The sequence below is a fragment of the Crassostrea angulata genome, chromosome 10, assembly GCF_025612915.1.
Source record: "Crassostrea angulata isolate pt1a10 chromosome 10, ASM2561291v2, whole genome shotgun sequence".
In the NCBI taxonomy this organism is placed as follows: Eukaryota; Metazoa; Mollusca; class Bivalvia; order Ostreida; family Ostreidae; genus Magallana; species Magallana angulata.
This window is the reverse complement of record NC_069120.1, coordinates 50,496,373-50,520,328: the sequence shown is the minus strand read 5'-3', so window position 1 is coordinate 50,520,328 and position 23,956 is coordinate 50,496,373. Positions and strand designations below refer to the sequence as shown.

Below are 23,956 nucleotides of genomic sequence, written 5' to 3'. Positions count from 1 at the left end.
GACCTATAGGTGGTGTAGGTGTAGGTGTGCGTCCTGTATCTGTTGTAAGTTTGTCCAGAATTTCTTGGGAGTAAAGAATAAGAATTGTTATTGCAGTATCAAACGTTAAGCATTGTTAAGGCAAACAGACAAGCCCAAGTCGCTTGTATATCGGCACTGACCGGGGCAATATCCAAATATTTGTAGGCGTGCCAAACATTTATCGCACAGTAATCACTTATTTGTTGTCCTGTTCAGAACTTCCATATACCGTTTTGTAGGGAGTCCATAACTGTTTCTTGTCCGTTAAAACATTGCATATGACAAACAATAAAATATAATAATTTATTGAATTACATCTCCGATCAATAACAATATTGAGATATAGCATGTTTACCTAGTGAAGTTAAAAAAATCAGACGACTTCATTTTTGTTAAAAAGAGAATTTAATTCTCTTTTACAGCATGGGTAAGTGTATCTCAGCAGGTTCGTCGAGACTGAAAATTTTTGACGGACGTCAAAATTTCAAGTCTTGACAAATCTCGCTGAGATTAAGGGTAAGCTAGATGCATGATAAACTAGGTCTGTTTGCCATTATAGAAGTTGATAATTTTATCTACCCCGAACATCAATTGTGCAAAACGGTTGTGACACTTTTATGATTTGAAAGGATGAGGACACAATAATATTTCCCTTTGAACTAAATCTCCAAGGGAGAAATCACAATTTCCCTATTTTGGGGAGTTATTGCTGTTAAAAGTTGGTTAAAATTAAATGCTGCGTACTTCTATGAACAGAATAAGTACTATGCAATATTTTTTTGGTCTTTATCAGTTTGTCTGACATCTTTGTAAAGTATGGGAAAGCATAAGAAGCACAAGCATGGGCATCGAAGCAGCAGCAGTAGCAGCAGCAGCAGCAGCAGTTCTAGCTCAGACGAGGAGTACAAGCACCTGCCAAAGGCAGAGAGAAAGATGAGGAAGAAAATGAAGAAGCAGATGAAGAAAGTATGTTGTCGTTTTATATGTAAAACAGCCATTTTCATGTATTAGCACATGATTCCACATAATTTAGTACATTATAACTATATTGTCATACTGTTTTTACTTACTTTGACATTTGTATTTGCAGGGAAAGATTCCTCATGGTGTAGGGATGCCAGGAGCTGTGAGTAAATTAACATGTTTTTGATATATGATAAATTTCATTATCTTCAACATATAAATTAAAGTACATTTCAGTTGATAACATCAAATTGATGAAAATCCATTGTTGGTCCTGCATAAGCTTACTGACTCCTACATGAGCTTTTTTGTTCTTATGAATATTCATTATTCTCAATCTATCAATGAGAAAACAAGTTGAGACTTAGAAGTGTTGGATGTATGTAAACTAAGACAATGTTTTAAAAAGCAAAAACATACTATTGTTTATTCTTGAAAGTTCAAGTATTACTGCAATTGGTGAGATTTCCTTCACAAATATGTGAAGAAGTTATTATAATAGAGCATAGATTATTCATGAAAACAAGAACAAGAAAAGTTTAAAGAACAACCGTGTGTGTTTGACAGTGATAACCAGCATAAAATTATTGTAGTACATATATACAGGTTTGACCTTGCAAATTGACAGCTTGACCTTTGTTACAGGGTTACCCTGGTGTGGTTCCAGCAGGTGGTGCTGGCTACCCAGGTGGCTACCCCCCAGGACACGGTGCCATGCCACCAGCAGGTTCTGGATATCCAGCGACAGGGCCAGGCTATCCTGCGGGGGGACAGGGCTATCCCTCTGCAGCCCCAGGATATCCTGCCGGTGGGGTACCCCCTGCAGCTGGCTACTCAGCTGGGGGCTTTGCTCCTCCACCAGGTGGTGCCCCTGGATACCCCGCCCAACCCCAGCCAGGTTACCCCCAGGCACCAGGGGGAGGTTATCCAGGTATTTTAGTTCGTGTTCATCGATTTGAAAATGACTGTGTCTGTCATTGGTAATATTGCAGGTGATGGAGATGATTTATAATTGCAAATTTTGAAATGTTATCTCTATTGAATTTTCCTGTAAATGATTGGCAATCATGATTAAACCATTACCATAAAGCATCAATTATCGGTAAACAAAATAATCCTTGTACCAACTTGTAGACCTGATTTTTGACATTATTTTGCAGTCTAAACTTGCATGTTTATCCAGTATTTTTTGCTCTAGAATTTGAAATTGTGTCAGTCATATTGAAAATATGATATGAGATAATGTAAGTAACTTTAATATGCCAGTGAAAAAATGTAACTGTTCATTAATAATGACTGGAATATTTTTTTCTGAAGGAAATGTGCCCCCACCTGCCCAGTACCCAGGAAGTAAGTCTTAAGATTTTAATAAAACTCTAAGTTATATTGTATAGCTGAGAGCTAGTGCATGCTTAATACCTTTAAATATATATATATAACAGCAGGAGCAGTTCTAACTAGACAGTGTTCAGGATTAACCTAGTGCATGAGAACTGGTTCAATGTTGTTTGTACGTGTAATGTTAGTACAATTATACACTGCATGGGAGCAAGGGTCTAATCTAAGGCCCTTTGACTTGTGTTTCAACAAGTCAACCTCCCCCCTCCCCCCCCCACCCCTCCTTTTAAGAAAATGTTTGAAATTCATGTATTACATTTACAAAGAGTTTGAAAAAATTCTCTCTAGTAAGAACAAGTCAAAAGGAGCAGATATATACTTAAATTACATCTACATATGATTAATTGGTAGACATTTAAAAATTGATTTCCTTTTGAATCAATTTTTGTACATTATTTTCTAAAATTTTCATGCTTATAAATCTTTCCAAAGCTATATAAATCCTAGGGTTTTGTTTTATTAATCTTTATGCCCACTCAGAATGAATGAAATTTGTATGTAACATGCTTTGAAAAAATTAATTTGAGCATACATGTAATAATCATTAAGATTATTAATCATTGACAGATAAACCTTATCCCTGGGAACCCCTTACTGCTTATTTGATAAATTTCATACCATGCATATAGCATATAGCTAGAAGTAAATGTGTGTACTCCTTGTAGCATAATAGGAAACAGAAACTCAGTTTTTTACAGACATACTGATTTTATTTGGATCACTGTATCTCTTGTAGTGTCAGAAATGAAAATTTGATATTTAAAGCACACCAAAACAGTTTATAGCTCTTGAAATTACAGTTCATTTGATTTTTATTGTTGAATTCTTGGATCTTATTGCATTAAATGGTAGGCTGTTAGGTAAAGTCATGACAGGAAATCTGGGACGTACACCTAGAGTAACTGTTGTTTCTGTTTCTATTGCAGACTACCGCCCCTACTGATCTGCTAGTTACAGTTTGGAAAGTTATAGCCTAGAACTGCTGATAGTTATTTCCGCACAACTCCTTAACTGCATGATAAATATTTATAACAAGTTTACACTTTATGGTGGTACCATGATTTTTTCTTTCCTTTTTATTTTCTGTATACACTGGCAAATATTCACATATTAAATAAAAATGTACATGTACAAAAGCAAAGGATTCTTTAATTAAACATGCATTAGGTGTAATTTTTTTTATGCTTACATGGTTATTGTAAATTGTTTTTTTTTTTATATAATATATATTTATATTACATTGTGAATGGTTACTGCTTTATTCTAAATATGCATAGCATTTTTATATGGCTGAGCATCTTTTATTATCTATTGTCACTGTTCATTTCAAAGTGTTATATATATATATATATATATATATATATATATATATATATATACATGTATAATGTACATATACACATGAGTTATGATGTTGATGTGGGATTGGGAATTCCTGTAAGTGTTTATGATCATCTTCTTTGTTCATTGCCAACATATTGTGTTTTTTATCTTTGTTTTGTTAAACTTTATATATTAGATATGGGAAATTCAATAAGGCATATAAATTATGTGATATTTTTCTTTTCTTGTTTTTTATTTTTATTGAAATTCATTATTTTTGGGGGGTCAGAATTGATATATAGTTTAAATATTATACCTGTTGTTAGTAGATACTAGAGACCAGATTTTAAAAAGTTTGAAGTATTCTTTGAAAACAACATTTGATTTGATTTGAACATATTTTATTATGCAAAATAATATTTACATAATAGGATTGGGCAGCAGGCAAAGCCTATTTAAGCCTTCTCCACTAGGTACAAGGTAGTCATATGTATAAAATACAATAATTGTGGAGTTAAATGATACAATTAAGAATACATGATTTTTTTGTGTAGCAAAGTGACCAAAAGAAAAAAAGAGGGGAAAAAAAAGATAAAATTGACAAAACCGGTTATAACAAAAGTAGAACAGAATTATCAAGTTTTGTCAATAAGGTTACAGCATATATATATAAATATAGGTATATGCATAATTTTGTTTACATTTTCAGTATATGTGTTAATTACATTATTTTCTTTACACAAATCTTCTGGATTTTTTAATGTATTCATGTACAAGCTTGAACAATTTAACATTTTCATCATATGAAACATCATTATCTCCATACAGTAATAGATCTAAGGTAATTGGTTTTTGGAGATTTAACATAGATATTTGATGAAAGAAACAATTTCTTTCATCATTATATTTTGGGCACTCAAAGAAAAAATGATTTGCATTTTCAGTATGAAAACCACAATAATCACAAACAGAATTTTCTCGAATAAAATCACAAAATAAGTCAGCATTTAAACTGCTAGCATTATTTCTTAGTTGACAATGTATAATGTTTTCCCTCCGATTCCCTAAATTAAAAAGTTTTGTTGGAGTCTTAAAAAAATATTTCTTAATAGCATTTGAAAAGCAAGCCAACTTTGGAAGACTTCTAATAGCTAGTGGAAGATCATTCCATAGCTTAACTGTAGATGGTATGAAACTTTTTAAATAAGATGTTGTTCTGGCTTGAGGGATAGTGTAAGTAGATTCATCATGATTTCTTAAAGGATATGGGGTTATAGGTGGAATACATGGTTCTAAAAGATTTTCAAGGTAAGTAGGTACCATGTGGTTTACCATCTTATAAAACAAAATTAACTTGTGCACTTTTCTTCTTTCTGATAACATATCCCATCCCAATTCATAATACAACTTTGTTCTAGAGGAATTGATTCTTAAGCCTGTGATAATTCTAGCTGCTGTGATTTGAACATCTTCTAAAAGATCTGATTCCCTGTCATTGCAGTTGTCCCAAATAACATCGCCATATTCTAAAACAGGTCGGATAAAGGACAGATATATTTTTATTAATGCATCGCGACAAAGTGTGTGTTTGAGCATACGCAACATATTTAATCTACTACAAGCCTTTTCATATATGCCTTGTATATGTAATTTCCAGTTTGCATCAGACTGGAAATTAAGTCCTAAATGAACATGATTATTTTGTATTGTAATATCAGGACCATTATTACCAAATTTAATAGTAGGATGAGGAATATTTTTCCGAGTAAAGTTTAAGTTTATAGTTTTTTTAGGATTAAAATCAACCATCCATTTTTTGGACCATTTATCTAACTTGTCGAGATCCTTTGTTAGAGAATCTGCTGCTTCCATAATATCCTGATCAACAATAACATAGAGTGATGTGTCATCAGCAAATAGTCGAACATTATTGGACAAGTCAGAGGCAATATCATTAATGTACAATAGGAATAAGAATGGCCCTAACACTGATCCTTGTGGGACACCAGAGTTAGTAGGACCCAGGCTTGGGGTAATGCTAAATGTAATGGTAATGCATTGCAATGCATTACATATTTTCAAAGTAATGCTAGTAATGTGTAATGCCACAATTTTAGCATTACAAGTAATGCTAATGTAATGCATTACTTTCCAAAATCTAGTGTAATGCTGGCATTACATGGCATTACTTTGCATTACTATGCATATTTATGCATGTTCACTTTAAAAAAATGTGATGAATAAATGAATAGTTGAAATTGAATTTGATTAAATTCATTTTTAAAGAAGAAAGAAATAATTCTAATTAAGAAAAAAATGTTTTAATTGTACATGTTTTATTGAAAAAGGTTTTTTAAAATTCATTTTTGAATTGTTTTTATTACTAAAGATAACAGCACAATTTCATAACATTTTTAAGAGTGTTGTTTTTTGAATTGTTTTTATTACTAAAGATACATGTAACAGCACAATTTCATAACATTTTTAAGAGTGTTGTTATTAAGAGTTTTTAATCATTTAAACAATTTACTCCAATTAGTTTGCACTTCAATAAGAAATGTGTCAACAACACACTATGCCCCCAGGATAATCTAAGTATCAAAACAATCTATTGTTATAAGAAGTGCTAAACACCCCAATCCCCTTCCCTTCGCTATGTCACAATAAGATTTCATGATATATGGTGAACTTGGTCGATACCCACTTGAAATTCAAATTAAAACACGCATTATTTCTTATTGGTCAAGAATACTTACCGGAAAAGATACAAAAATTGCAAAGTTAATATATGATCTAGGAATTTGTATGAATCACGAAGTTGGGGGGAAAATCCCTTGGTATGAAAATATCAAACATATTCTAAATAATTGCGGTTTATCTAATATATGGATTAATCAAACTATACATAACTCACAATGGCTAAAGGCAAAAATAAAACTCACGTTGGTAGACCAATTCAAACAAAATTGGCAATCTATTCTACAATCATCCCCAAAAGCTCTAAATTATAGAATTTATAAGGAAGAGTTAAAATTTGAACATTATTTTGATACATTATCAAAAAAAGATGCAATTACATTTTGTAGATTTCGAACATGTAATCACCATCTACCCATTGAAAGTGGACGTTGGGCAAATATTCCCAGACATGAAAGATTCTGTGCTCATTGTAATAAGTGTGAAATAGGAGATGAATTTCACTACATACTTAGTTGTAACTCGTTGCAGCAAGAACGCAAGCAATGCTTATCAAATATAAATATAAAAATAAAAAATGCTATTAGTTTTAAATTTATAATGGCAAGTACAAAACACTGTTCTTTGAGGAAATTATGTGCTTTTATTAGAAAAATAAATAAAAAATGCTCCCCAGGTTAGAACCCCCATACTTCACATTTGTATTAACGAGTCAGAGTTGTATATGGGTTTTTTTTCTCTCTCTCGCTTACGCATGCATTGTTAATTATTAAGAAATACCACATATTGTATTATTATAATCTCTGTGTACCATTGTGCAATGGTGTTGAGATTGAAATAAATGAATGAATGAGTATCAATAGAATAGGAGACAGACATGCACCTTTAAAAGCAAAATGAATGCACTGTCCATCCATGATGAAAATCAAAATCACTTCCAATATTATAACCCATTTGAAAATAATCTTACTTATTTTCTCTCTCTCTCTCTCTCTCTCTCTCTCTTGTATATTAATTACACTGTACATTAGTTTGGACTGATAGAAAATACAAGATTTATGTATTTAAACTATTATTGCACTTAATTTATCCTAAGATAAAGATCGTCAAACAGTATTTCCAGTCAAAGCTTTGACTGTTCCTGCAAAACATTTATTTAGTATAGCCCGGAAGATGGATGCATTTAAAAGATGAACACTCTGAAACTTCGATCATAAAGTGCAACAGCAATCTTTTGTCTTAAAGTGTCCTCCGAAAAAGAAATACGATTAAAATATATTAAGAAATATAACTGGGAAAAATCATAAGTTTATAAATTAATAAAATTAAGTGTCCAAAATCATAAAGATTTGTTTCATCTGGGGATATATTTAGCTTTTAAAAACCGCAACATTATTTCATAAATTGTTTTTTGTTACGCAAATGTTATCCTGTGTCTTTATTTCATATCTGATATTGAATCATGCCAAATGTCTATAAATATCATTTTACTTATATAATATGTTGTTCATATTGCCACAATATGATTATATATTGAGCAAATAAAGAATGACTCTTGTTTATTCATTGAATTTGAACCTGATACTGAGCATGAAGCTGTAGATATGTTAAAGAGTGTTGTATATTTGAAACATTTGCAAGAACACTTTATTAGCTTTACTTTAAAAAAAAAAAGTAATGGTAATGGTAATGCATTACTTTACTCATGTAATGGTAATGTAATGCATTACTTCAAAAAATCAAGTAATGGTAATGGTAATTTAATGCCCAAATTCATGAAGTAATGGTAATGTAATGCATTACTTTACAATGTAATTCGCCCCAAGCCTGGTAGGACCCAATGAAGATGTAAAACCATCTAAGACTACCTTTTGTTTTCTATTCCATAGATAATTTTTTACCCAGTTAATAATTTGACTTGAAATGCCATACTGTTTTACAACATTGGTACTACCGGTAATATTTTCTAACACGAGATGCTATGAATAATTACTAAATTATATTTTTGTACCAGACATGGTTTACACGTAGATGTACAATATATAATAAATGTTTTACATAAATGGTTGACATACATGTAAATGTTTTGGTACATGTACATAACTGTACATGTATAAAGATGTATTAAGTCATTCCTGTCATTGTAACAGTTTTTGTTTGATACATAGGGGGCATTTTGTATGCAAGTTAGATATCTAGGTGTCTTATACTAAATACATGTAATCACTTTCTAAATTCCAGAAATAGAAGGTCTCTTTGATGAACTGTAGATACATTGGTTTAAAGAGAATCTTTGATTTAACTTATATTAAATTGTTCTTGAAAACTTTAGATACAGTAATCAAATGAATTGTTAAGACAGCAAGTGCAATTTTATTAAACTCAGGATCGGCTCTTAGAAATTACTTGTTCTTATGAGGTAAATATAAAGTTTAAATATGAAATGTTGCTGATTTTGTTGTTTTTCTTCGTGAAATAAGGATGAAAACTTTATTTATATGTTTTTGAATATTATTACCAGTATATTTACAAGTATTAGTCTGAAAGTTCCAAAAAGCTTTAAAAAATAATTACTTAGTTTTGTCAACAGCATCCTGTAGCAGCTAGCTATCGAAGTTAATGTTTCAAAGAAAAAAGATATTCTTAACTTTTTCGGAGGTAAAAGAGCAAGTTGCTGTGGAACTCAAATGAATATAATAGGTTTATGCCAAATTAGCCATACAAAATGATCTTCTAAAAAAATGACAAGTTTGAATTAGTTATATTATTTAAAACAGATATAAAATACACAATTTTTAAAAAAGAAAGTGATTTATGCAAATGATACATTTATGATTACCATGCAGGTAGATTTTGTCTAGTTCCTCTAATTGAAACGCGATAAGGTTATTGCCAGATTCACTTTTATTGCAGCTCTCAAATGTTAGCTAAAATGTAAGCTAAAATATCTGCACAAGTTTATGTCAATATCGAGATTAACAAGTTGAGTTTCCCAGGCAGATGAGGTAACACAAAAAAGATCATAATGAAACTTAAAAAATAATTTAAAAGTAAAAAAATGCTGATGAAAATCCAATTGAACTTAAGCCTATTGTGTGTAACTCATACGATGTATATATAACTAAATGCTGTGACATTTCTTTTTTATGTAGGCACTCAACAAGGTGGATATCCAGGACAAGGTCAAGGAGGATATCAAGGTCAAACTGGTTACCCCGGGCAACCAGCTGCTTCTGCCGGATATCCAGGACAACAGCCAGGTCAAGGCGGTTACCCAGGGCAACAACCAGGTCAAGGCGGTTACCCAGGGCAACAGCCTCCACCAGCTCAGGTTGGAGTTCCAGGTCAACAGTCATATGCTCCCCAAGGGCAGACAGGATATGGCCAGGTGATTATTTTTAGAATTTTTATATGGCTGCATAAAATCATCCTGAAGCAAAAATGTCAAAACAATGAAGTAATGTAATACTCGGCATGCAGCTTATGTATAACTATTGTTCAAATTACTTAACTGGTGTACATATATTATCTAATGGATTTATATATTTGGTTTCAAAAATTATGTCTAATTATTGTTCAGATCACTGATATATATGAAATTTTCTTTTTTTGCATTTCTTATAGGACTTTTAATGCTCTTTTATTTATAGGCACCAGGGGGTGTACCCTCAGCCACAGCAGGAATGGGGAACCTCCAGATTGGAGGGGGGTCAATGGGAGACATTCCTAGACCAACCATTCGTCCAGCAAACCCTTTCAACTGTGAAGCGGACACCAAGACTCTTCGCACTGCAATGAAAGGAATAGGTACTGGCCATCCCTAGTTTTAAAGTTAGAGATATATTCATTATGAAATAAATGACTTTACTGTTGCATTATATTGTATGCCAGGAAAATATAAAAATAGTATAATGTATAAGTATATCAGGTAGTACTCTGTCTTATGAGCAAACATTAAGCAATGTGAATACTCTAAACTTCTACCTTAAATACAATATTGGTTTATCTTTTGGTACCAACTGTACTGCACTGTTTTTGTACACATCTTTTATCAAAAAGTATAATAAAATCTGTGATTGTAGGGACGGATGAGAAGGCCATCATTCAAGTTATTGGCCACACCTCTAACAAACAGAGGCAGGAAATTCTCATCATGTTCAAAACCATGTATGGAAAGGTATAAAACACAATCTCTGAGAAGGCAGCTCTCAGTTATCATAGAGTACGGTATTACATGTTTCAATTCATGTATATACTTGTACTGCACTAATAAATACAATGTAAATGTAATAGCATCATTTCATTTATAGATAAATTAAATACAATCAATAGCGTCTCCATCGTTTTGCAGGATTTGATCTCGGATCTGAAGTCGGAGTTGTCAGGTGATCTGGAGGAGCTGATCCTGGCGCTGTTTAAGTCCACTGAATACTACGACGCCTGGTGTCTCAACAAAGCAATGAGGGTACGTCAAATAGAAACAGCTATCTCTTTTTGTCTGATCAGTTCATTTCAAGCTGAAATTCTGTGGTTTAATCAATAATCGTTGAACACCAGTTGTTGAGTTGATCAGTTATTAAATGTTTATTGAAGTGCAGTACCTAATATTGCATCGATATTATCATTTGCCACAAATTTACATATCCTTAAAATTTTGATTTTCACTAAATCTGTGAAATTGATGGCCACGAACATTGATGAAAGCACAGTAGTCCTAAGATCTGATTGAGGCCATATAACTCATTGGTCGCTTCGTCTTAGAAATACATGTACATTTGATAAGATTATTTCATCTTTCAGGGAATTGGAACAAAGGAATCAATCCTGATTGAAATTTTGACTACCAGAACAAATGCAGAAATACGGGGCATCAAGGCAGCCTACAAGCAACGTAATGAGTTCGTTCCTATATCTTACTCTTGGTATATTGTGGAATCATTAAATTTCGTGGGGGCTAATTTTCGTGGATTGCTTAAATTTTACTGGTTTGAGGGGACGTAATTTCGTGTATTTTCGTATACATACAAAAAGATTATGACTTTATAGCCCTAGTTTATTAGTTCGTGGGGGTGTATATTCGTGGATGAGAGGTAGCCACGAATTCCACGAAAATTGAGCCACCACAAAATCTAAAGATTCCACAGTAATGATAAACATATTCTTAATCTAATGACAAGTCTTTAACATATATAATGTCTTTATTAAATCGACTTTAAATATTAACTGACATCAAACAGACTTTGGAAGAGAGCTTGAGGCTGACTGTGCCAGTGAAACAAGTGGACATTTCAAAAGATTGCTGGTGTCCTGTTGCCAGGTAACATTTATCTCCTTTTGATTTCCAATCTTATGTTGAGGACATGTAGTTAGGAGCAAATATGTACATGTATGTGTATTATGTTTGTATTCAATGGCAATATAATAAATGTGCACTGGTAATACATGTATTTTTAGTTCATGTTCAGATTTAATTTGACAATCATATATCTTGAGCAGGTGTGTGATTCGCTCTTATGAATGATTTACAGGCTAATAGAACCGAGCTGACAGACAGTCAGAGACAGATGCTGATGCAGAGGGGTCCTGAGGCGGTGGTCGACCGGGCTCTGGCCCAGCAGGATGCCCAGACCCTGTACAAGGCTGGCGTCAAAAAGTTTGGTACAGATGAGTCCGCCTTCCTCTCAGTCTTATCCATCAGACACGAGTACCAGATGAGGGCCACCTTTGAAGAATATCAGAAAGTAAATACAGCAAAACTCTAATATAACGAACACGGATAAAGCGAATTTATGGCCATAACGAATTATTATCCGTGTCCCTGCAAATTTCTTATATAAACCTATAGAAAATTGATGTATATAACGAACACGTCTATAACGAATTTACGGCTATCACGAAGTAATTTTAAGAACCCCGCTGGCAAAATTTTAACGTATTTTATCATTTTTATAACAAATTTTTTCCATTTCAAATTTCATTGAAGAAAGATGCAATTTTAAGATGCATATATAAAATACTCAAATTCAAATAGTATACGGAATTTTTTTAAAAATTGAAATGAAAGGGTTATATTGACATTTTTTGTAAATGACGGTAATACTAATTTTATAACTTACGATAGTTTAGAAAACTGTTAGTCTGAAAAACCCTTAATTATTTTATAACGAATTCGCCATAATATTTTTACGAATTCGTTATAAACAGATTGCTATAACGGCTATAACGAAGTTTTTTCTACTGTCCCTTGAAATTCGTTATAAACGAGTTTTGCTGTAACAGTCTTCTTATGACCAATTTGTTAGATTTTTGTTTTTTCGTTACTGACAGATATCATATATATATGCAAAGCAAAATGCTGACAATGTTACATGTAATTCAGTAGTCATATGTTTGCTGGATTGATGAAGTGTTTAAACTATGTGTACAGTACATGTTAATTTTGGTTCCAGCTCTCTGGAAAAGACATCCTGAGTTCAATTGGTTCTGAGATGTCTGGGGATCTGGAAGATGGTTTCAAAGCTATCAGTGAGTTGCATGTAGTTTAAACTAGCATCTTAGAATTTATATTTATTCATGTACTGTAAAAAGACTTTTTGGAATTTAAAAACCAAATCCTTTTTTTGTAAACATCTATATTTTGTTTCCTTGCATATTTACATGTATACTCAAGCAGAAGTGTATGTTTATTTGTTGGTAAATCATTCCCCATAAAACTAAACATTTCGGTTTTATAACAAAATGGAACTTAATTTTCAAATTTTGTCATACCACAGTTATGAGTGCTAAGAATAGACCCAAGTTTTTCTCGGACAAATTGTACAAAGCAATGCGAGGAATGGGAACCGATGACTCCACCTTAATCCGAATCATCGTGTCCCGATCAGAGGCAAGTATGGTGTCCGTGGACTTCAACTGTAGACTGAAGAATTTTCTATTTCACTTCAAGCAATGATATCTCTTCCTTTTTAGCTCACCTGAGCTGAAAGCTCAAGTGAGCTATTCTGATCACATTTTGTCCGTCGTCCGTCTGTCCGTCCGTCCGTCCGTCCGTCTGTCTGTCCGTCTGTAAACTTTTTACATTTTGAACTTCTTCTCTAAAACCGCTTATCCAATTTCAACCAAATTTGGCACAAAGCATTCTTATGTGAGGGCGAATATAAATTGCAAAAATAAAAGTCCGATCTGTATTCAAAGCGGAGAAAACCTTGAAACTGTAGAAAAAGGGGGGTGCATTTTTAAAAATCTTCTTCTCAAGAACTACTGTTTCCAATTCAACGTAGTTTAGCATAAATTATCCTTATGGGAAGGAAAATATAAATTGCAAAAATTAAGTGCTAATTCTGTTTCAAATCTGAGTTATTACGAAAATAATAATAAAGGAAATGCGTGTTTCAATCAGTTTAATAGCTTCGGGTTCGGCATCCGGTAATCCGGCATCCGGTAAAATGGGTACGCATGACGTGGTCTGGGCAAAACAAAGATTGGCAGTTATTAATCTGCCAATCTCATTAAAATTTCAGGATATTTGATGGAGTAGTATATTTGTATTCGCTGTAAATATTGCTGCAAAATAATGCGTATTTGGAATTGACGATTGTCGATCTGCCTTGGCTTTTATTTTGCCACGGCCCGGGTTTGCATACCCATTTTACCTAGACTCGTATTCCATACTTCTAAAACGAGGTTCTTTGTTGAAAGCAGCCATGACATTATACGAAAAAGGGTCGATCTGACTATGATGAATTTGCTTGTTGTGCAACAGTTAGCGTATGAAGGGAAATTTTTGAAACATGCAAAATATATTGTTGCCGATTTTGTGAAGTAAATCAGGTCTAGGCAACCTCCGTTTTTGGAGGATAGATTTTATCCTCCAGAATTGGAGGATAGATGCTTGCGCCCCCTGGTGGATCTTTTCAGATGAAGGGCAATTAACTCTGTTTTTACAAAGGGACATAAACTATAATAAGTAGACAATTAAAAAACCACCTTATTTAGCTGTCAATAATTATATTTAATTATATTTAATGATATATTAAATAAATATAAAAGTTTGAATAATTGCTGATTTTAAAGAAAAATATTTTATGTGAAGACTCTCACATTTTTTTTAAAAATTCAGTTTAATTCATATTTATAAATGGTATCATTTTGATTAATAAAATTCGACAGTGTCTTTTTGTGTGAATGGATTAATTTTACATTATGCTAAATAACCTGTGTATTAATAAGAATAAGAGTTACAAAGCTCCTAAGGTATGCAAACATGTACTGTGTACATGTACAATATAGTAGATCAAGATATCCATTATGTGTCTCTAAACGTGAATTAATTCAATTATGTTTGAATCAGGAATAAACATCACCATTTTGTGATTTTTATTAATTGAAAAAGTTGTAAATAGTCTATGTCATTTGTAAAACTGAGCACAGGAAGTACATACTTTCAAAGCATATTTTGAAAATACTATACATAGAATTTCAAATCGCCGCATACAGTCATTAGTTAATTTCCTTAACTTCAATTTCCATGTGGTCTGGTGCTTGCATTTTCCCATTAAAGATATGCACGAAGCCAATGAAATATACCCATTCTATCCTCCAAAAATGGAGGATAATTTTACCCACAATTCAAATCAACTTTCCATATATGGTAAAAATTGGCAGCCATCTTGAAATTGAGCTATCCTCCAAAAACGGAGGTTGCCTAGACCTGTAAATTGAGGCTAAATATTTCAATGCGTTGACAGTTTTCACACATGACGTTGGTGTTAGCTTGTTCCGATTTTCGTTTCGTTTTCATTATTTCTGCTTGCAACCTGTGAACTATCGTCTGTAATATGTTTTACGGTGCTACCGTTCTGGCGAGCGCAGCAAGAATTACACATACTGTACCTTGCATCATTGTCAACTTATAGTTTTATTTAGGTATCAACGAACGTCAAAGAATTTTTGAGAGAGTATTGCTCTACAATAAGTATGCCAAATGTACTAATTTTAATGGTTATGATATATACAGCGCAACCCCCTACCCAGAGAGAGAGAGAGAGAGAGAGAGAGAGAGAGCCCGGTACCTGTTTGTAGGTGTGTAATTTCCCACTTTTATTTAATGGTATGACTATATGCAATATCTACATAATTTTTTTACCTGTTTATTTTTTCATTTTATTCCTTTTTATTTAGTTCAAAATGTCCTATTGTTTATTTCCTCCCTACTCATATACTTACCTGCCTACTGCACGGTACATGCATGCACAATTACTTTAAAAATGGATCGACATGACAGTAAAGTATGGCCCTTGCTAGTTTATATATATATAAAATCTCAATATTAAAAAAAGATTAAAAACAAATCATATGTCAATGAGGCAGGTATCGCAGACTATACTGAAATAGCCAGTACACTCATTACAGATGTTTGATCCACCTCTAAGTTTTTCGCGGGAAATATAGCGCGAGTGCACTGTGACGTCATCTATGACTTTGTTCGTCTTTGTTTACGTTTCTCGACTCAATACGAAGGTATGGAAGCATGTAACAAATCTTTTGAGTCTCGCCAAAGCATATGCGGTACACAAAACGTGTCTTCAAACTTTAAGTCACCGTAAATTACGAGTTAAAAGTCGGCCATTTTTGGCATAGCACCACGGGTGTAAACATTAGAGAGCATTATGGGACGTAGACAAAAAATTTTGTTTGATGAACTGTAGGTTTAGCTCGTTCTTTTTCCCGCGCACACTGGTTCTTAGAGCTCGCTTCGCTAGCCGGCGCTGTGCGCCGGCGAGCTGCGCTCGCTATTATTTCGTGATTTTTACGTATCTAATCAAACAGAGACTTTGGTAAATCAAACAGTTAAATGTTTACCTGCGCAAATTAAGCAAAATCTGATGTATCAAAAAATAATGAAATACAATTCATTCTATCGGTAATTCGATCGGCATTATCTTTTGCGTAATGGTAGATTAATGCAATAGGTTTTGTTGCGATGCTCGGCATTTTCTCGAGTTTATTCATTTAAAATAAAGTTTGACATTGCTGACGGAAATATGTAGGTATATACATTATATATATATGATTCATTTCGAAAAAATAAATTGTGTTCTTTATTTGTTAAAGTGAATGTTTCTTGTGTTTAATTGTTTTCAATTTCTATTTACTAACCATATTTGAGTGTTAAGCTTAAAATTAATATGTAAACGGTGTGACCGTTGGACCGAGCGCAGCTCTAACACAGTGGAGTTTGATTTTTGTAGAACAAAATTTATTTGAAACGCACACAGTAGGATCCGCTTGGTTGCCTACACATAAAATTATCATTAGCCAAAGTTTGACTAAACGTCGCGTGCTCAGTCTACATTGTGACGTCATATTTCAGACGTAAAACGTTCAAGTTTTGTCTTCGGAAATAGCCGAAGAGAGTTACGTGATTCCAAACTTTTTTTTAGCTCACCTGAGCCAAAGGCTCAAGTGAGCTTTTCTGATCACAATTTGTCCGTTGTCTGTCGTTGTCGTCGTTGTCGTTGTCGTCGTTGTCGTTGTTAACTTTTCACATTTTCATCTTCTTCTCAAGAACCACTGGACAGATTTCAACCAAATTTGGCACAAAGCACCACTAGGTGAAGGGGATTCAAGTTTGTTCAAATGAAGTGCCACGCCCTTTTTAAAGGGGAGATAATTGAGAATTATTAAAAATTTGTTGGTATTTTTCAAAAATCTTCTTCTCAAAAACTATTCAGCCAGAAAAGCTTAAACTTGTGTGGAGGCATCCTCAGGTAGTGTAGATTCACGTTTGTTCAAATCATGGTCCCCGGGGGTAGGGAGGGGCCACAATTGGGGGATCAAGTTTTACATAGGAATACATAGAGAAAATCTTTAAAAATCTTCTTCTCAAAAACTATCAGGCCAGAAAAGCTCAAATTAAAATGGGAGCATCCTCAGGTAGTGTAGATTCAAATTTGTTCAAATCATGGTTCCCGGGGGTAGGGTGGGGCCACAATTGGGGGATCAAGTTGTACATAGGAATATATGGAGAAAATCTTTAAAAATCTTCTTCTCAAAAACTATTAGGCCAGAAAAGCTCAAATTAAATTGGAAGCATGCTCAGGAAATGTAGATTTAAGTTTGTTCAAATCATGGTCCCCGGGGGTAGGATGGGGCCACAATTGGGGGATCAAGTTTAACATAGGAATATATAGAGAAAATCTTTAAAAATCTTCTTCTCAAAAACTACTAGGCCAGGAAAGCTCAACTTTGAGTGGAAGCATCCGCAGGTAGTGTAGATTCAAGTTTGTTTAAATCATGGTCCCCAGGGGTAGGGTGGGGCCACAATAGGGGGATCATGTTTTAAATATAGAGAAAATCTTTAAAAATCCATCTTCTAAAAAACTATTAGGCCAGAAAAGCTCAAATTAAAATGGAAGCATCCTCAGGTAGTGTAGATTTAAGTCTGTTCAAATCATGATCCCCGGGGGTAGGGTGGGGCCACAATTGGGGGATCAGGTTTTACATAGGAATATATATAAAGAAAATCTTTGAAAATCTTATTCTCAAAATCTATTAGGCCAGATAGGCTCAAATTAAAATGGAAGCATCCTCAGGTAGTGTAGATTCAAGTTTGTTTAAATCATGGTCCCCGGGGGTAGGGAGGGTCCACAATTGGGGGATCAATTTTTACATAAGAGTATATTGAGAAAATCTTTTTAAAAATTTCTTTTAATAACTATTTGGCCAAGAAATCTCAAATTGGCATGTAACCATCCTCAGATAATGTAGATTCAAGTTTGTTCAAATCATGGTTCCTGGGGGTAGGGCGGGGCCACAATGGGGGATACATTTTTATATAGAGAGAAAATCTTTAAAAGTCTTCTTCTCAAATGTATTAGGCCAGGAAAGCCCAAATTTGAGTGGAGGCATCCCCAGATCATATAGATTCAAGTTTGTTTAAATAATAGTCCAGGGGTAGGGTGAGGCCACAATGGGGGATGAAATTTTACTTAGGAATATATAGAGAAAATCTTTCAAAATCTTCTTTTTAAAGACTATTTGGCCAGAAAAGCTTAAACTTGTGTAGAGGCATCCTCGGGTAGTGTAAATTCAAGTTCGAAAATCACTAGTGGTAGGGCGGGACCGTGATGGCGGTTTGAATTTATACATAGGAATATATAGAGAAAATCTTTAAAAATATTCTGGGAAAGTTTTTGGTCCAAAACTCAGTACTTAGTGTGAAAGCACAGGTTATGAGATTAAAGGTAGATTTAAGTTTGATGAAACCATGATTCCCTAGAGAATAGTGGGGCCACGAAATGGGGGGGGGGGGGGTATATAGGAATAGAGAAAAATCTTAGAGGTACAACAACAAAAGGGGCTTGGTATTTACCAAAAAATAAGAGGTGGATAAAAATTGGCAGATTTTCAATTTTTTTTTAGCAAGATCTACTGTACTCAGTTGTCAAGATATTTTGATACTGTAATGCTAATTTGATCAGAATTAAGGCAATTGTTGCTCAGGTGAGCGATGTGGCCCCTGGGCCTCTTGTTATTTCTTCTTTCATATTGTTCATCAATTAAATTCATATGAATGCCGCTGTAATAAAATTAAATATTTTATTAAGTATCTAAAAGATCAGTTCCTTGACGTTAATGTTTTTATTTTCCATCTGATAATTTGATAAGACATACAAAGAACAAGTCGTGTTTCTTGATTGAAGCACTACTAAACTTATCTAGTTTCCTTTTTAATTTCTTTTAATTCAAATTACCTTCTATCGAAACACTGGAACTTATTTAATCGAGTTCAGGGGCAATAAACATCGATTAGTACCAGTCAATTTATTGATCGAACTAACTTTTTGAAAAAAAAATGGCTGCCAATATGGCGGCGCCCAGGGCTGGAAGAATTTTTTTTTGGCATAAGTACCCCTGATTCAACTTTCATTTTTCACTGATTTTCTTACATATACGTGTTACCATTAATCCTCGCTTCGCGAGGCGGGCTTCGCCCGCTTCTTGCTGCGCTCGGTATAAGCAAGATACAGAGATTTGCTCACAATTCTTTGTTTGTACACAGATCTTAAAAACTAAAGATTAAAAAAGTAAAAAATTTGTCAATATTTATTAAGAAAAATTTCAAAGTCTGTTCGTTCAGAAACCAACTTTAACATCTTATTGTATTGTAAACTTAACATTTTTCGTCATTATTACTCCTACTGTACATGTGATCCTTCACTGTGTTTGTGTACATTTGTATACACTGATTTTGAACCTCAAATACCAGTGAACTGGTCTTGAGTTAATAAAAGAATATAAAATCTTAGGCCATTCTTTTTTTCCATTTTTAATGCTGAATAGGAAATACCAAGTTAAAAATCATAAGCTGAATGTAATAAACTCATGTGAACAAAATATGAATCAAACCTAGGCGAACTGTGAGCTCTGTATCTTGCTTATAATTCTACAATTGACGCTGAAATTTTGGTTGAACATTAGAAAATCTCTATGAATTAGAGCATGTTAAATACTTGTACACAAACAAAATAAAAGAATGATACTGTGAGTATTCTGTATATATCTACTCTCTGGGGCCCTCTCTTTATACAATAAATAATGTGAAATCTACATCAATTTTGATAGTTTTTCAGACACGAGTAAATAAAAACGTCATCTTTAAAACAGTTTCCATATTTCTGACACATTTCTGTTGCGGGGATAAAGTAATTATCGCTATTCCTAAGAATACTACAGCGGAAAATTATCCTGGTTTGTACGCGAAGTAAATAACAGTCATTTAATTATAATGGAGAAGACAAATAAAATTTTTGAATGTTTTTAATTTGAGGAATTGAGCACATTGAGGTACAATTTTCTTCTTCACATCTATACATGTAGGGTTTTTAAAATAAAAAAACAATAACTACTATTTTTTTTAATACAATAACTAGTAAGTACTGAGTAGTTGATGAAAAAATGTACCTATATGCTCTCATATATTTTGATCGCTTTACAAAGAGGGGGGGGGGGGGGGGGGGCAGAACGAAAATATAGGGATTTGGAAGTTAACAACTTAACAGTATACCTCTACCAAATGTTTAGTTTTATATCTTGCGTAGACTTTTCTTATTCTGGTAAAAAATAATATTTCATGAAGGTACAATGTCAAAGATTACATGTATACAAAAATAAGTGTAAAATTCAAATACTTTACAATATTTATTTTTTGTTTTTCTACCGAGGGACCATATGGCACAATATCTTTTGAACGCCCATTGTTGCTCAGGTGAGCGATGTGGTCCCATGGGCCTCTTGTTTAAAATAAGAAGTTCATGTTTGCAGATTGATCTACAGAACATTAAGGATCAATATCAGAGGGATCATGGGAAGTCTCTTAATGCCGCGGTGTCATCCGAGACCAGCGGAGACTACAAGAAACTTCTGCTGGCTATTGTAGGCCAGTGATCCACTGCTGTCATACACTGATCGACCGCTATTATACACACCGATCGACCGCTATTAAATACACCGATCGACCGCTATTATACTAGATTAACCTTTATTTCTTGTTATACGTGCTTGGTGATTTTAGTATTTACATTCAGATTGCTAAGTACTTTGTACTGTTCTTTGTTAGCAAATATGGTAAATGTTTGTTTTGAATTGCATTTATCAGATATTTTAGTGCAGATCATAATATTGTTTTTTAGAAAAATTTTGTTGTATTTAAATAGGTTTAGGTAGCAATGTAATCTCATGTAAATGTTTATGTATATCATTATGCAAATTGTGGACTGGAAGCTCTTAACCACATAATTATTTAGATTTAAAGTGTTGTGTTTTATCTAGTGTTCGGTAATGTTTACTTAGATGTACCAGTAATATGTTCTTAAGTGAATTCAATTTTTAGCATTCTGTGTTCTACAATTCCATGTAAAGTATTTTATACTGATGTTTCTATTTACCCAGAGATCATTGACTAGTAAAGCATTTGTGACTACCGTATCTTCAATCTAATTAAAATTAGATCCTTAACGATGTCGCTGTGAGGATCTGACAACATCCCATATGGGGTCATCTCAGATTAAACTTTGCGAAAAAAAAATAGCAGCCAATCAAATTTACATTCACAGCGACATATCAAATACAAGAGCGTGAAGGATCTAATTTTAATTAGATTGACTGTATCTTAAAATACACATAGGAAGAAGATTCTCTATCTCACACAGGTTTCTATATAGAATGTTTTCGTAGATTTCTACTTAAAATTGATTTATACTCATATACGTATAAATGTTGTGAATAGAAAGTATGTCCAACAAAAATAAAAAGATCAATGTCAACTGTTTTTTTCTAGCTGAGACAAAGATCGACCATGGTACCAATTTTTATTTTGGCATTTACATGCATTTGCTGCCCCCTTTCACTTGTTAAACTGAAATATACATGGTTAAACTGCAAATGTTACCTTAATTAAATATAACAGCATTTATAAGGATTTATAAAGTATGTTTGATGCCTGCACAAAAATTATCCTTTTGATAAGGGAGGGAATTTTTCCAATTGGCTTTTCTTCATTCCAATACCTTAGCGCAATAAGAGTGTTGAATATGAAATGTTTATAGTACATTACTTTTTCTCAGTTTTGTATTTATAGTGCAGAAAAAGCATTGATTGTTATAGAAACTATGAATAAATATATCAATTACAACTTTGTTTTTTATTACTTATTTGTGAAATTTTAATCCTTTGAATTAAATTATATGAAGAAGACATTCTGGACACTGAAAATTTAAAGCTCTTTTAAGATCGATTCTATGTATGAATCCAAATTTGGTGGCCATGCACGCATAGTCACAGTGTTTTTCTTCATACTTGACAATTTGATAGACTTTGATGAGTAAAAAAACTTAACACCATTTATTTGTTGCTGTGTGGTCCCGTTGCCATGGTAACCGAGGTTTAAAATGTAAAAATGGCATTTGAATGCTTATTTAAGAACATATTGTGAGTAATGTGCACAACTTGGGATTTCCAGAGTAGAATATATTATTAAAAATAGTTGTCATTTTCCAAAAGACAGAAAAAAATTCATGGAGAAACGCATATTTTTAGAGCGTTTCCATGGTTACTAAACAGAAATTTAAAAATCTGTTTTCTTCATTTGATTTGAATAACAAGAGGCCCATGGGCCACATCGCTCACCTGAGGAACACTAGGTATGATAAAGTCAGCTTAATGGAGTCATAATACAAACAATCTGGACAATGTACAATAATACATGTAGATCCTGTATAAATAAAATCCATTTTTCCCCCTTGGAACTCAGGATAGCCCTGATTGCTGCCAATATTTACAAGAGCAGACTTTAATCACCGCTCCTGCACATATATAGGGACTCAACGTTACGCAAGCAGGGATGACCGCACACTTGCGCCAACAGCTCAACCTAACGCAAGCAGGGAGTGCCACACACTTGCGCTAGAAAGGCCTGAACACCAGCAGGGATGACCATACATTAGTGCTCCGCCACAACCACCACCAATACAAGCAGATATGACTGCACACTTGTATTAATGCGATATAGGGCAGGAATTTGTATCAAAGGTTAGAAACACGTAAATTAGATAGAACAAGGATGTTCACACACTCAATCTATCCATACCTGGTCAAGTTTAACCCCAAACAGTCGCTTATCGAAGTGCAATAGACACTGTCCCTATATATGTGCCAACCTAAAATAATTCATAGTATCTAAAAATTGGAAATCAAAAATAAACAAACTAATCCGGCCTTACCCAAAACTTCTTATGCAGAACAACTTATATACATTGAATATTTATTATTGTATAAAAATAATCACAATAATTGGTTAACAGTGGATGCATTAATTAAAATAATCAAGAATCAATAAATCAAGGGCAATAACTCAATACAGTAATACAAAAAGATTCTAATGAAAAAATAGCTGCCTGCTTCAATTTTATAGTCATATCACATGTTGAGTATTGCAGTTCTCAAAAAGATCCTTTACAATTAATTATATATGGGATATTTAGCTACATCAAACTCTGAACCTTCTTGCGAGGCCGAAGAATTGTCCTGGAGCCAAAGTTTTAACAATTATAAAGAATCATCTTGCTGATTAGTTTCTGAGAAGAAGATTTTTAAAGATTTACTTTATATATTCCTATGTAAAACTTTAACACCCCCCCCCCATGTGGCCTCACCCTACCCCCAGGGATCATGATTTTCACAACTTTGAATCTACACTACCTGAGGATACTTCCACACAAGTTTCAGCTTTCCTGGCTGATAAGTTTCTGAGAAGAAGATTTTTAAAGATTTACTATATATATTCCTATGTAAAACTTCGACCCCCCCCCCATTGTGGCCCCACCCTACCCCTGGGGATCATGATTTTCACAACTTTGAATCTACACTACCTGAGGATGCTTTCACACAAGTTCCAGCTTTCCTGGCTGATTAGTTTCTGAGAAGAAGATTTTTAAAGATTAACTGTGTATATTCCTATGTAAAACATCGATCTCCCATTGTGGCCCAAACCTAC

At 33.5% G+C, this 23,956-nt stretch overlaps 1 protein-coding gene across 1 annotated transcript; it reads left to right on the top strand.

The window, feature by feature from the left end:
• Positions 1-2: 2 nt before the first annotated feature.
• Positions 3-22,096, top strand: LOC128166533 (annexin A7-like). The gene is made up of 15 exons (XM_052831769.1): positions 3-44; positions 815-987; positions 1,112-1,147; positions 1,630-1,915; positions 2,302-2,334; positions 9,555-9,790; positions 10,053-10,209; positions 10,485-10,579; positions 10,754-10,867; positions 11,203-11,293; positions 11,640-11,719; positions 11,931-12,143; positions 12,852-12,927; positions 13,176-13,288; positions 20,728-22,096. Exons 2-15 carry the CDS (start codon positions 838-840, stop codon positions 20,848-20,850), a joined length of 1,803 nt encoding a protein of 600 aa, XP_052687729.1. The 5' UTR covers positions 3-44; positions 815-837; the 3' UTR covers positions 20,851-22,096.
• The last annotated feature ends 1,860 nt before the right edge of the window (positions 22,097-23,956 follow it).